This window comes from Heterostelium album (assembly GCF_000004825.1).
Source record: "Heterostelium album PN500 unplaced genomic scaffold PPL_scaffold3, whole genome shotgun sequence".
Taxonomy (NCBI): Eukaryota; Evosea; class Eumycetozoa; order Acytosteliales; family Acytosteliaceae; genus Heterostelium; species Heterostelium album.
Window position 1 is genome coordinate 1,441,002 of NW_008805065.1, and position 13,252 is coordinate 1,454,253.

The window sequence follows — 13,252 nt, forward strand, 5'->3', positions numbered from 1 at the left end:
AAAAAAAATCCCAAATTGTTCCAACATTACAAAATTTCAGATCGTTGGATCATTATTGGGTAAAAATTCAATCAAAATTGATCAAACATACCTGTTTTGTGGGTGTTGTTTTCAAACAAGTTACCAACATCGTTTTTATCTTGTTCGAGATTAACCAACTTGGGATTTGTTAAAGTTATTTGTTTGCATTTTTTAAATAAATCTCATTTTCATTGTACAGTTCATTGTACAAATTACAACTTTTATTAATAATATTTTTATTACAAACTGTACAAACTTGTCTAATTTTTTAAAAATTAACTATAAATAATCAAAAACAATGTTTAATTGATTTCAAATCAAAACAACTCTTCTTTTAATAGTTTTATATTTGTAATAAATAATTAATTAATATAATCATGTCAACCGCTTTAATCCCAGGAAATGCCTATGGTACTTTGAATGTCCGTTCATCATCCAACTGGTCACCAGACTGCTCTGTTGTTTACTCACAAATCAACTACAAGAAGGGTAATATCTCCTCTGCCAATGCTTCATCCTCGTGGCACGCTCTCACCGCTGATGACAAACAATGGGTCACATTGAGTTCACCAGTACCAGTTGAATTCCATCAAATCCAAACCCAAGGTAGAGGAGATGACGATTTGTCTCAATGGGTTACTAGTTACAAAATTCGTTACACTGAGGACGGTGTCAACTGGGTCGATGGACAAACATTCCAAGCCAACACTGACCGTCATACCGTTGTTACCAACACTTTGTGTCCACCGATTGTCGCTCGTTCCATTGCCATTCACCCACTCACCTGGCAAGGATTTGTTACCATGAGATTCGATGCTCTCTACCGTCCAATCAAGCACACCATCACCAAGACTGGTCTCGTTATCGATGAAACTCAAAAGTTCAACTCTGGTTGTCCAATTGGTGATAAATACTCTGAGCACGTTATCAAGTTTGACAAACCATTCCCAAGAATCCCAGAGGTTATCTGTGCCTTGACTCAAATCGATTGTGCTCAAGACAAGAACTTGCGTATCCGTGTCTTTGCCAAGGATATCACCAAGGAAGGTTTCACCTTTGTCTTTATGACCTGGTTCGATACCAAGTTATACGGATTGAGAGGATCATACGTTGCTACATTGGATCAATAAATAAATAAATTATCGCAATTGATATCAATTGATAACAAGTATTATAATGTTCTTTTTTTTTATTGTGCAAATCTCTTTGTCCATTCTTTTGCTTGTTCGTCATGAGCTCTTTTATCTCTTGTTAGTTGTTCTGCAATTGAAAGTACTAAAGGATCTCTTGGATTGGGATCATCCAACAGTGAACAAATAGATAATAGTAACTTTGATACAGTAAGTGCAGGACTCCAATTATTCTTTAATATATCTAAACAAACAGCTCCATCTCCATTAATATTACAATGATATATTTTTGTTTTAAATGTAATCTAATCGCGAGTTACAAAAGATAAGTATTATGTTTTGATAATGTATTATAATGAATTTATATATATCGTCTATACCTTTGGTGGTTTAAAAGGATAATCTACAGGAAAAGCTATATTCATAAAGAAGATACCACCCTCATAGGGTGACCCTTGTGGTCCTAGAATTGTTGCCATCCATTCATATAGATTATCACCGATCGGACCTGCAGAGCAATTTGATGGTGGATCCATTGTAATATCTGCAAGTTCTTTTTGTATTCTATTTTATTATATTATTAAATAACAGTTGAATTCATAGTAAGATAATAAGCATTACATTTTATATAGATAATTAAAACACTTAATGAAATTCTATATCATACCTTTTTGTCGACGTAGATTTCTCCATTTTATATATATTTTATGCGCTTTATCTTTTTTATTAAAACTCTTTTATTCTTTTCTATTGCTTAGTTATATAAATAATAAAATTGTTTCGTTTCTTATTATTTTTTCTCATTTTTTCGCCAATATTTTGATGACTGGTGGTGAGTGTGCAAAAAAAACTGTGTGTAACTGTGTGTGTGGTTTATTAATTTTTAGAAGTTTTAGCAACTAGATTTAAATTGTAATAAATAATATTGGGAATCAATTTCCAACAATTGTTTTTGTGATCATTCTTGGTGCAACATACTACTACAGTTAATTATAAATAGCTAAAGTACCATGGTACCTTTATTTTGGTTTTATATACCATGTAAAAAGAATAATACTTGTAATAATCAAACAATAATTATTTAAAATATTAATAAAATAAAATAAAATATTTTAAATACTATTTATTAAATATTTCTTTGAGATTCTTTGTTAACAAAGAAATACTTGTAACAGAATTCTTCAGTCTCAAAATAAATTGGAATCATATGTTCACATCTTTCGGATTTATCTTTGAAAATGGCATTGAGATTTTAATACTGTAACAGTAACTCCATCCACATATGAACATTTACTTGAACACTAGCATTTCTGATTCTTACCAAACTCTGCATTCTTCTTCAAGTACTTAACTTCTTTATCATAAACATGGCGGCGATAGTGTTTTGTCTGTTTGGGAGCATATGATTTGGCTGGCATAGGTGCGTTGCACTCCTGGAGTATAGTACCAGAGTTTATTTTACTATAATCCTTGTTGACATCAAATGGTTCAACAGAATGTAGTAGTTGAATGTTACAATGAAAAGTGGCTAATAACTCAAAGATAAGCAATGTTACTTTTGTTTTTGTTGCATACCAAGAAACTATATCTCTATGTTTTTGATTCAAAGTTGTCTTTGCCTGGGCTTTGATTGTTTTAAAGTGGCACTCTTCAACCAAAACTTTGATGCCTCTAGTAGTCTATTATTATTCTTCTAAAATAGTTGTCTGGTGGTCCCAATGTTCTCTGATGTCAACTATCATTTGAACCAAAAAATCAGAGAAATTAGATCTGAGTGACTCTAGATAATCGGCTGGTGGAATTAAACCAACAAGCATACAATTCAGAGCATCTGCGAATTTCATAATGGTTGGTAGTTCTGTGAATGTCATTAATTATATCTATATTTTAAACTTTTTGGAATTAACATTGTAACCCGAGTTTATTTATATGTTTTTAAATTATGTGCACTATATTATAAAGATTTATTGTAATTCTAGAGTAATCTTTTTTTAAAACTTGAGGACCTTTGGAGTCTCCCAGGTGAAATCTGGATCATTACGACCAAAGTGACCACCAGAGGCTGTCTTGTGGTAAACTGGTCTCAATAATTGCAAATCACGGGTCAAAACACCTGGTCTCAAATCAAAGTTGTTGAGTACGATTTGGAGGATTTCAGTGTCTGACTTCTTTCCAGTACCGTAGGTATCGACGTGGACAGAGAGTGGCTTGGCGACACCAATGGCGTATGAGACTTGGACCAAACAACGGTCGGCGAGACCAGCGCTGATCAAAGACTTGGCGATCCAACGGGCAGCGTATGCACCAGAACGATCGACCTTGGATGGGTCCTTACCTGAAAAAGCACCTCCTCCATGTGCACCCCAACCTCCGTAAGAGTCAATGATGATCTTACGACCAGTGAGACCGGCATCACCCATTGGACCACCAATGACGAAACGTCCAGATGGATTCAAATGGTAGATGGTGGCGTCGTCCAAGTACTTGGCTGGGATGACAGCGTTGATGACCTTCTCCTTCAAGTCAGCACGGATTTGCTCATTGGTGACGTTCTCGTCGTGTTGGGTAGAGATAACGATGGTGTGGACACGTTGTGGGATCATACGACCACCGTCCTTCAAGTACTCGACGGTGACTTGAGTCTTGGCGTCTGGACGAGCCCATGGAAGAGTTCCGTTCTTACGGAGCTCAGTGAGCTTGGTAACCAACTCTGAGGCCAAATAGTGAGTCAATGGCATCAACTCTGGGGTTTCGTTGGTGGCATAACCAAACATGTGACCTTGATCACCAGCACCAATGTCCTCTGGGTTCTTGTCGACGTGGACACCTTGAGCAATATCTGGTGATTGTTGTTCAATTGCAACCAAAACATTGCAAGTCTTGTAATCGAATCCCTTTGAAGAGTCATCGAAACCGATCTTCTTGATGGTCTCACGAACGACCTTTTGGTAGTCAATGACTGCCTTGGTGGTAATCTCACCAAAGACCATAATTAAACCAGTCTTGGCACAGGTTTCTAAAAATTATTAATAATAAAAATAATATCTTTGTGTTAGCATAATTACCAAGATAAAAATTATAATTTTTAAATATATTTTTAAGATCAAAATGAATTTCCTAAAATTTTTTATAATTCGAATTCGTTTTTTTTTCACATGCGACCAAAAAAAAAAAAAATCTTTGACTTTTTTTGTCGATCAAAAGTTTCTTTCGTGTTTTGCAAAAATATTATGTGGTGTAATGTTCCATCTAAAGTCCACCTTGAAATTTGGTCATATAATCGTTCTTTGTTCCAACTTTGATTATAAATTATGCTTTACTCTAATATCTTCTTTGTGTTGGATTATCATTATTATTATTAATAGTTGGATTGACTAGTTTGTTGATTATATTATTATTATTTTAATCCTTTTTTGATCCAAAATATATTTATAATTTTCATTTTAAATTTGATTTATATTTGATTCACCTACCACAAGCAACCTTTGAGGCTGGATCTTGAGCGAGACAAGCGTCGAGGACGGCATCAGAGACTTGATCACAGATCTTGTCTATAATAGTAAAAGTAAAAGTAAAAGTAATATATATATATATATATAAAGTTATAATGTTAGGATATTTGTATAAAAATAGTTTCCGATTTTTAAATGTTTTGAATAATTACCTGGGTGACCTTCAGTGACAGACTCTGAAGTGAATAAAACGGTATTGGAAGACATTATCACTGACTACTAATTACACAGTAAGAAGAAGAACTTGATGTGTATGTTAAGAGTTGGAGCAATAGAATGAAAAATGATTTGGTAAAAAAAAAGTTTTTGAACTAGACGTCGTGCAACGTGCAAGAAAGAACAAGAAAAAAAAATTGTTGTAAAAAAAAAAAAAATATTAAAAAAAAATTGAATGATTTGAAAAATCTCAATTTTGACTTAATATTTATACATTTTTTCTATTTATTTTTTTTTTTTTTTGGAACAGTTTATTCAAAAGTTTGAGTTTTTTTTTTGCTTTTAAAGTGGGCAAACCAATAGTGTGTGGTGGAGCACCACTAAAAGTTATAGTCTGCAAACAAAAAAAATTGAAATATATATTTGTTGTGGTAGTGGTATTTTGATGGTCAAGTGGGATTACTGTTTGTTCTTTATTACAACACCCCTTCCCCCCTTTTTGGTGAGCTTTATATTCTTTTATTTTGGAACAACCATTATTAATTATTACCGTAAAAATCCACACAACACGAGATATATTAATTTGTTATAACTAATGAAAATGAATATTCATTTTAAAAAAAATAAAAATAGAGAGACAATTAGATTTATTATTTGTTATCGTTTTAAAATTAAAATTCATTAGTAAACTTGAATCTTTAGTAGTTGGCAAAAAAGTGTTTTAATTTTTCAAGTTTAAAAGATAATAGTTTTTTTTAAATAAAAATAAAAAAAAAGAGAATCTATTTTATTTATTAAAAAAAATCATCATTATTTGTTTGTTTTTAGATAACTTTACTTTTTTCAAACGAAATGTATTTGATTGAAAAGGTAACAAAAAAGGTAATAAATGTTGTTAATCAGAACTTTTACAAAAAAAACCATATTTGCAATCAAATCTTATCAATATGATCGTTCGGACCTTAAACAGAGGGGTTTTCTAAGAGATCAAAAAGTTGATGACTCATTGAGAACAATTGGGATTTTCGATATGTTTTTATTTGCAAATTTAATTAATTGATTTGACGGTTTTTTTGAAAAAAAAGAAAAACAAAAAAAAAAAAAAAGAAAAAAAGAATGTTTTTGTTTTCATTCGGTATAACAAATATGTTTAAAAGAGAATAGAATAAGCAATTATAATCTTCCAGAATTTAGTTAGTTAGATTATCCTATCAGTTAAATTATAAAAAAGATTATGTTTTTTTTAGTTTATTAGACTATTCTAAATCTTTTGAGAAATCATTCGAAAGATCTTAACCCAATGTAAAAATAAAAATTTTTTTTTGGGAACTCTTTGTGAATCGATACCAACCAGTGTCATTTATAAAGTTTATCATTAATCTCTTTTTATAGAAAGTGTTCGATTCAATATTTTATCTTTATTTCACCAATAAAAGTGGTCCACTATCACCTTTATTTAAACAACAACAAAAGATTATAATAGATTCAATCTATTCTTTATAGAATAGATAAAAAATTAGAATTGTTTGATAATTATAAACCAATAAAAAGATGATGTGTTTAGTTTGGTTTTGTTAAAAAAAAAAAAAAAGGTTGGTCTAACAAGTACTTGTTTAACACCACTTTAAAAACAAACAATATATTGTTTATATCATTTTTAAACACCTACCTCTAGTAAAACATAGGAGTGTTTTGTTTTTCTTTCTAGATTTTTATTTTTTTATTTAAAATTTTTTAATTTAATCTCTTTGTAACCTTTTTTTTTTTTATATCATAAGTTTGGCAACTGTTCATTTAGGTTTGTTTTATATTAATGTTGGTGATTTTTTGATATTTTAGTTGTTTTTTTTATTTTATTTAGTTGTTTTAAATTGACCAATAAAATAACAACAATCAACAACAATAGCAACATTTTAATAGTATTAAGAATAGGGATAAAAGTATTTATTCAATCCAAAACCATAAGCAAATCAAAAGAAAATTAAAATTCTTTCATGGAGTCATTAGACATCATTATATACAGTTGAATAATATAGTAGTATTATTATTAGGAAGCATTAGTGTAGAGTAATATTTATATGTTTTAATACTCAATAGACAAACTTAAACAGCTTCCTCAAAGTGAATTTTTAATTAAACACAAACTTTGCTTTTCCTTGACAAGCAGCAACAGCATCACACAATAACATCAAACATAACACACTCACACCACCACCACCACCACCACCTCACCAAAACACACCACCACACATTGTCCAACCAAACCAAATTTCATGATATCATTTACTTACTACTCAAGTGGAGTAGTAGTAGTAGTGGTAGTACAGTTTGAATAAACAACAACAATTACATATATAACACATTACCACAAGAGGTCTCAATGTCAATCTCATCAATTGATAATTTTAGTATTATAGATTTAATATAATATCAGTAATATATTAGTTTGATCAGAAATATCTGTGTTTCCACCCGATCATGCTAGTGACTTTAGGTTTTAATAATAGTATTAGTAGTAGTTGTTGTTGTTATTGTGTTGAATGAATGAATCAATCAATAATAAATTAAAATGTACTTTTAAAAAATATCATCATCATCATCATCAAGCAACAACAAACAAACTAGAAAGAACCCATCATTAAATTAAACAGTGTTTTTCAAGATTTTTTTAATCTTGCTTCACATTAATCATTCCAACCAACTTGTATTTACTTTTCTTTCTAGTTTGTCAATGTTGTCTCTCCATTAATAATTTAATTTTTATTTAATATCTTTTAGTTTTGCAGGATCAACTCTTGTAATGATGTCGGTCACCACTCTTTGACATATAATAATAACTTGGACCTTCTTTCACTCACTTTACTCCTCCACTCTCCTCTATCTCTCTTTTTTATTTCTCTCTCTTTATTTATTGTTGTTGCGTCACATTTTGCTAACGGCTTTTCTGCTGGCTGGCTGCTGGCTGACGATTTTTATTTGACGCGGAAACACCAAATGGTTCAACACTTCATTGTTCAAATTAAGCTTATTTGTTAAAGTCATTCTAATATCCGGTTTTAATATTTGTTTTTGTTTCGAATGATTGATACTAGAATCAATCTAATGATAGACCTCACTCTCACTGTCACGAAAAAACCAACCAACCAAATAAATCTGTCCATCCACCATCACCAAATCCGTCAACATCTTCACCAGTTCCAACAAAATTAACATTCAAAAACACCATAAATTATTTTTAAAAATATAATTAAGTGAATGAATTCATAAATCAGAAAATGAAAAATAATGTCCAATCATTTTTTTGTTATTTTATTTCCAATTGTTAGTTTTCCCTCTTACATTACTCTTTTAATTTTAACTTTTTTTTTTTTTTTTTTTTTCATAGTATTAGCTTCATAAACTAACCTACAATTATCTTTATTCTTTCTCTTTCTCTTTTTTTTTTTCAAACAGTTTGAACTACCAATCACAAATATTCGCCAACTACCACATTACAATCTGAATTGAATTTCAATTTTTAAATTATAAAATTTGTACAGTAATAAATAACACCTAACCAATTCACTTCAACAAAAAAATCAACATCTAAAATAATATATAACACAACAAAAATAATAATAATAACATAATAATTAATTACTAGTTGAAGATAATCTTTTTTTTTTTTTTTTTTTACTTACCAAATATAACAAAAGTAAAAAAAAAAAAAAACAATAGAAAAAATAGTAATAATAATATTATTATTATATATAAGATAGATAATGGCATCACCTTTATCTCCACCAAAAATCCAAACAGTCGCGACACCAAACATAATGTCGTATGATCATTATGTTAAAACACCTCATATTCAATTAAGTTATCAGAAATGGGGTGAAATTAAAAGATATTCACAGATAATACACGAGTTTGCAACAGATGCACCAAATCATCCACTATCAAATGCTTTATTTTCAGATCTGTATAATATATCAAGAGTATTAGTGGAAGTTATCGATAATTTATATATAGAATCTCATACAAGAGAAAGTTTAGAGGTATGATAATTAAAGATTATCAATTGGAATAATAATAATAATAATATGTTTTTTTTATAGTTTAATAATTTTAGTCATCAATTGGCAAATGGACAAATGGTATACAAGAATCAAACAGTTCCAACGGATGCAATGATGATCGATACAAAAAAACCTCAACATATTATACCACAAACAGGTTATTATCCATACGAATATATGGGATATTATTTACAACAACAACAACAACAACAAGCTACAATGCCACAAACAGCCAACTCTATAGCTTCACCACAAATCATTCCACTGGCTGGCCAAATTCCTCAACTTTCATCTTCAGGCTCGTCTATTGTGACTGTTCAACAACAGTTACCAAGACAAGCCAATGGAACTCCATCACAACCACTGACGCCACCCCAAAAAGTAATGAATGCCTCATCTAATGGCGTAATTGCAACGAATATGCCATCAGTGGCAGCAGCAGCACAGAAATCAGGCTCAAACTCACCACCCACCAACACCACCATACCCAAAACTAAATCTGGCAACAAACAAAACGTTTCAACAGTGTCCACAACAGCAGCGGCATCGACAACAACAACATCATCATCAGCAACACCAACCAACTCCACCAACACATCAAAGAACTTTACTGGCGAGGTATTCTTTGATGACATTTTGCATGACAAACCAAGAAGAAGAAGAAGAACTGTTTACTCTGCCAAGAGGAATCTGCGATGTCATTTCTGTCATGTCACAGAGACACCAGAGTGGCGAAGAGGTCCAGACGGTGACCACACTCTATGTAATGCATGTGGTCTGCACTATGCCAAGACACTGAAAAAGAAAAACAAAGACGATCAAGAAGAAAAAGAAAGAAAAGAGAGAGAAGAAAAGGAAGAGAAAGAACGAAAAGAAAGAGAAGAAAAAGATCGAAAGGAAAAAGAGGAAAAAGAAAAACAAACTGAAAAAGATACAAGAAAACATAGTATTGATTTTGTAATTGAAGCAACATAAAACAAGTTAATTAAATTAATAATATATATATATATAAATAATTTAAAATATATTATATTTTTGGTTTTTTTTTTATTATTTAAATTAAATAATTCATTAACATCTTTTTTTTTTTAAATTTTTATTTTTCAATGGGAAATCAATCAGTCGATCGATCTATTTTAAAAAAAACAAACAAAAACTATAATTGGTTTTTAGTTTTTATTTTATTTTTATTCATATTGTTGTATTATATTTTTATTATATTTTCAAGTGTATTATTATTATATTTTTAATATTATTATTAATATTTATATATTTAGTGTAGTTTTTAAAGTTTAAATTTAGAAAAAAAAAGAGAGGTGATTAAATTGATCAATCATTCAAATCATGGTTAGATTATTTGGAAACTCAAAATGTAGGATAGGATAATCATTGTTATTAGATTATTATGTAACTGATTATTTTTTATTTAAAATCAATTTAAATTATAATTATTATTATAGCGAATGATATAGATATCAGTCGACCAAATCAAATGACACATAAACTTCATTTGGATGGTGATCTAAATTGGAAGTCACCTGAATCATTCAAGTTTGAAGAGATGTTGGGTGAAGGTTCATTTGGAACTGTCTATAAAGCGGTGCAGAAAGACACAGGATCAACTCTAGCAATAAAAGTGTTCACCTCGAAAGAAGAGACGACAATGATCAAGCGAGAGATTGAGATTCTAAAGAAATGCAAGAATAGACACATCGTTAGCTACTTTGGAAGTTGTAGTCCACGCCCCGATGAACTGTGGATTCTCATGGATTTCTGCGGACTCGGCTCGGTCTCTGACATTATGAAATCACTCAATAGAACACTGAAAGAACGTGAGATTGCACTGATTTGCAAACAAGCTCTCGATGGATTGATCTATCTACACAACAATCATATCATTCATCGTGATGTGAAGGGTGCAAACATCTTACTGGCTGAGGATGGCACCGTTAGAATCGGTGACTTTGGTGTATCGTCACAGATTATCTCCACCTTTTGTAAAGGATCGATTGCAGGTACTCCCTACTGGATGGCTCCGGAAATATTGAAACAAGATGCCTACTCTAGTAAAGTTGATATTTGGTCACTTGGAATAACAGCTATCGAATTGGCTGAAGGTGAACCACCGTATGTATAAATATAATAATAATAATAATAATCATATAAGTGGTGGTGATATCTAATTATATATATCTATCTATTATTATTTAAACTTAGTTTATATGATGTTAATCCAATGAAAGCAATGTTTATGGTACAAAGAAGAGCACCACCAACATTAAATGACCCAAAGAAGTGGAGTAAGGAGTTTGTATCATTTCTTGAATGTTGTTTGGTTAAGGAGATCGATAAGAGAGCTTCACCAGAAACTTTAATGGAACATCCATTCATTCAATCTGCAAAACCAGATGCTCTCAAAGATCTAGTTGCAACAGCGATTAAAAATAGAAAAAGAGTAAGTGTGAATAAACATTATATTATAATATTAAAAGAGATATTTATACTCATTATTTGTTTGTTTATTTGTTTATTTATTTCTATAGAAATCAAAAAATCAAAAACCAATAACAGAGGAAGAGATCGATATGTTGTCTGGACCAATAACATCATCTGCCACTGTAATTCTAGATGATGATGATGATAGCAGTGTAACAAAGCCAAAGAATAATGAAAGTGGATCGATAATATATAATAATGAATCATCTAGATTTAAACCAAGTATGATTAGCAATAACAATGGCAATGGCAATGGTAAAGATAGTAATGAGAGTGGATCGATTATATATCACGATCCAACCGATACATCGAATGGTAGATCACAATTCACAATGGGAACAATGAAAAGAAAACAACAAACAATGGCATCAGACGATACTAGAAATGCCAGCAACACTGTGATAATCAACAAAACCATTAGACAATCAGTGCTGTTTGAAAAAGGAACACTGTTGGCTGAAACACTCAAAGAATATACGCACACATTAAACGAAAAGACAAACACACAAATAGATAAAGTCCCAGTAGTAAAGAATTTGAATAACATTCAAAGACAGTAAGTTGATCAACATTAAACTAAATTAATTAACAATTACTAATTATTCGTTCGTTTCATCAAACACAATTTCTATTAATTAGGATAATGATATTTAGTATTGTATTTTTAATATTGTTTGTAATTATAACAGTTATCAGGAAATTGATCACACCTACTCCACCAAAACCAATAAACACACCAAAAGATGTAAGTATAAACAATTTATTTTAACAAAAAGTTAATTACTATATAATAATAATAATAATAATAATCGAATTATTAACTTTTTACTTCTTTTCTTCATTTTCCTTTTGTTCTTCTTTTTTCTCTTCCTCTTCTTCTTCTTCTTCTTCTTCTTCACTCTGACTCTTTACCAAACCCATTAAATTGAATCTAATTTCCTCAGGATTTTCTTCAATCATTTTTTGAAGGACTTTAGATACGTCCTCCAAGAATGTAGCTTCGGTAGTGGTCGAATGATTGATTGGGAATGGTTTTCTGCCATCCAATTCATATAAATGTCCATCAACCTATTAATTTTAGGATTGAAATCAATTTAGATTTGGAAATATAATAAAATAAAAAGAGAATTTAATTAAATTAATAAATAAAAATAAAAAAAAAACAAAATATATATAAATAGATTAATCTTTTGTCTTGTCTTACATTTACAAATGAAACAAAATGTAAAATTACAGGCTCATCTTCATCTGGAACACTACTTTGACCTTGGAGAGCAGAGATTTCATGTGATTTCTCAATCTCTGTGTTGAGTGCCAGTGCTGTGGCACGTTGCTCTACATTGAGATTGGTGGTGGTATTCAAAAAGTTCTTAAAGAATCCATCTTTGAATTTGATGACATTTGCATTGTTGAGAACCGAATGAACTACACCGATCGTTCCACAGGCATTTCCGATGTATTGTTTCATAAAATATACTTTATCACTAACTATTTGTCCTTTACTTTTGATGTCATCTTCCAATTTATATCTTTGTTGTTCGTACTATTATTAATAGTAAGAGATAAAGTAAGTAAATCAAATTAAAATCAAAAAGAAAAAGTTGATAATCTATAACATACGCTGTTGGTGATTGGGAATAACAACAATACAGCAATACAAGGCTTTGGAACCATATCTAATAGCTCTGAATCAATACCATAGATGTCACAGAACTCCCATTCCTCTGGTACACCAAGATTCTGCATGAATGAAGTCAATACCTCTGGATTAGCTTCCAAAGGTACCCAATTCTTTTGAGTCTCGTAGAGTTCTTTATTTTCATGTGGTTGATGATCTGATGAGGTTTGTTGTTGTGATGATGTTGTTGAATCTGACATT

General features: G+C 30.7%; 6 protein-coding genes across 6 annotated transcripts; 2 read left to right on the forward strand and 4 right to left on the reverse strand.

Moving 5' to 3' along the window:
* Positions 1 to 398: 398 nt before the first annotated feature.
* PPL_03145 (uncharacterized protein) lies at positions 399 to 1,151 on the forward strand (the record flags this gene model as incomplete). Its single annotated transcript, XM_020574117.1, has 1 exon — positions 399 to 1,151. One exon carries the CDS (start codon positions 399 to 401, stop codon positions 1,149 to 1,151), a length of 753 nt encoding a protein of 250 aa, XP_020436189.1.
* Positions 1,152 to 1,210: 59 nt separating this feature from the next.
* On the reverse strand, positions 1,211 to 1,844 carry PPL_03146 (uncharacterized protein; the record flags this gene model as incomplete). Its single annotated transcript, XM_020574118.1, has 3 exons — positions 1,211 to 1,384; positions 1,532 to 1,715; positions 1,819 to 1,844. 3 exons carry the CDS (start codon positions 1,842 to 1,844, stop codon positions 1,211 to 1,213), a joined length of 384 nt encoding a protein of 127 aa, XP_020436190.1.
* A 183-nt stretch (positions 1,845 to 2,027) lies between these two features.
* On the reverse strand, positions 2,028 to 3,022 carry PPL_03147 (uncharacterized protein; the record flags this gene model as incomplete). Its single annotated transcript, XM_020574119.1, has 3 exons — positions 2,028 to 2,050; positions 2,614 to 2,822; positions 2,931 to 3,022. The coding sequence occupies 3 exons, from the start codon at positions 3,020 to 3,022 to the stop codon at positions 2,028 to 2,030; spliced, it is 324 nt and encodes a 107-aa protein (XP_020436191.1).
* A 120-nt stretch (positions 3,023 to 3,142) lies between these two features.
* metK (methionine adenosyltransferase) lies at positions 3,143 to 4,870 on the reverse strand (the record flags this gene model as incomplete). The annotated part of the gene is made up of 3 exons (XM_020574120.1): positions 3,143 to 4,167; positions 4,625 to 4,702; positions 4,816 to 4,870. The coding sequence occupies 3 exons, from the start codon at positions 4,868 to 4,870 to the stop codon at positions 3,143 to 3,145; spliced, it is 1,158 nt and encodes a 385-aa protein (XP_020436192.1).
* Positions 4,871 to 8,580: 3,710 nt separating this feature from the next.
* On the forward strand, positions 8,581 to 12,077 carry pakH-2 (STE20 family protein kinase; the record flags this gene model as incomplete). Its single annotated transcript, XM_020574121.1, has 7 exons — positions 8,581 to 8,856; positions 8,917 to 9,823; positions 10,338 to 11,004; positions 11,095 to 11,332; positions 11,421 to 11,929; positions 12,013 to 12,031; positions 12,063 to 12,077. 7 exons carry the CDS (start codon positions 8,581 to 8,583, stop codon positions 12,075 to 12,077), a joined length of 2,631 nt encoding a protein of 876 aa, XP_020436193.1.
* Positions 12,078 to 12,149: 72 nt separating this feature from the next.
* Positions 12,150 to 13,251, reverse strand: uch1 (ubiquitin carboxyl-terminal hydrolase; the record flags this gene model as incomplete). Its single annotated transcript, XM_020574122.1, has 4 exons — positions 12,150 to 12,156; positions 12,203 to 12,441; positions 12,578 to 12,916; positions 12,994 to 13,251. 4 exons carry the CDS (start codon positions 13,249 to 13,251, stop codon positions 12,150 to 12,152), a joined length of 843 nt encoding a protein of 280 aa, XP_020436194.1.
* Position 13,252: the final 1 nt, after the last annotated feature.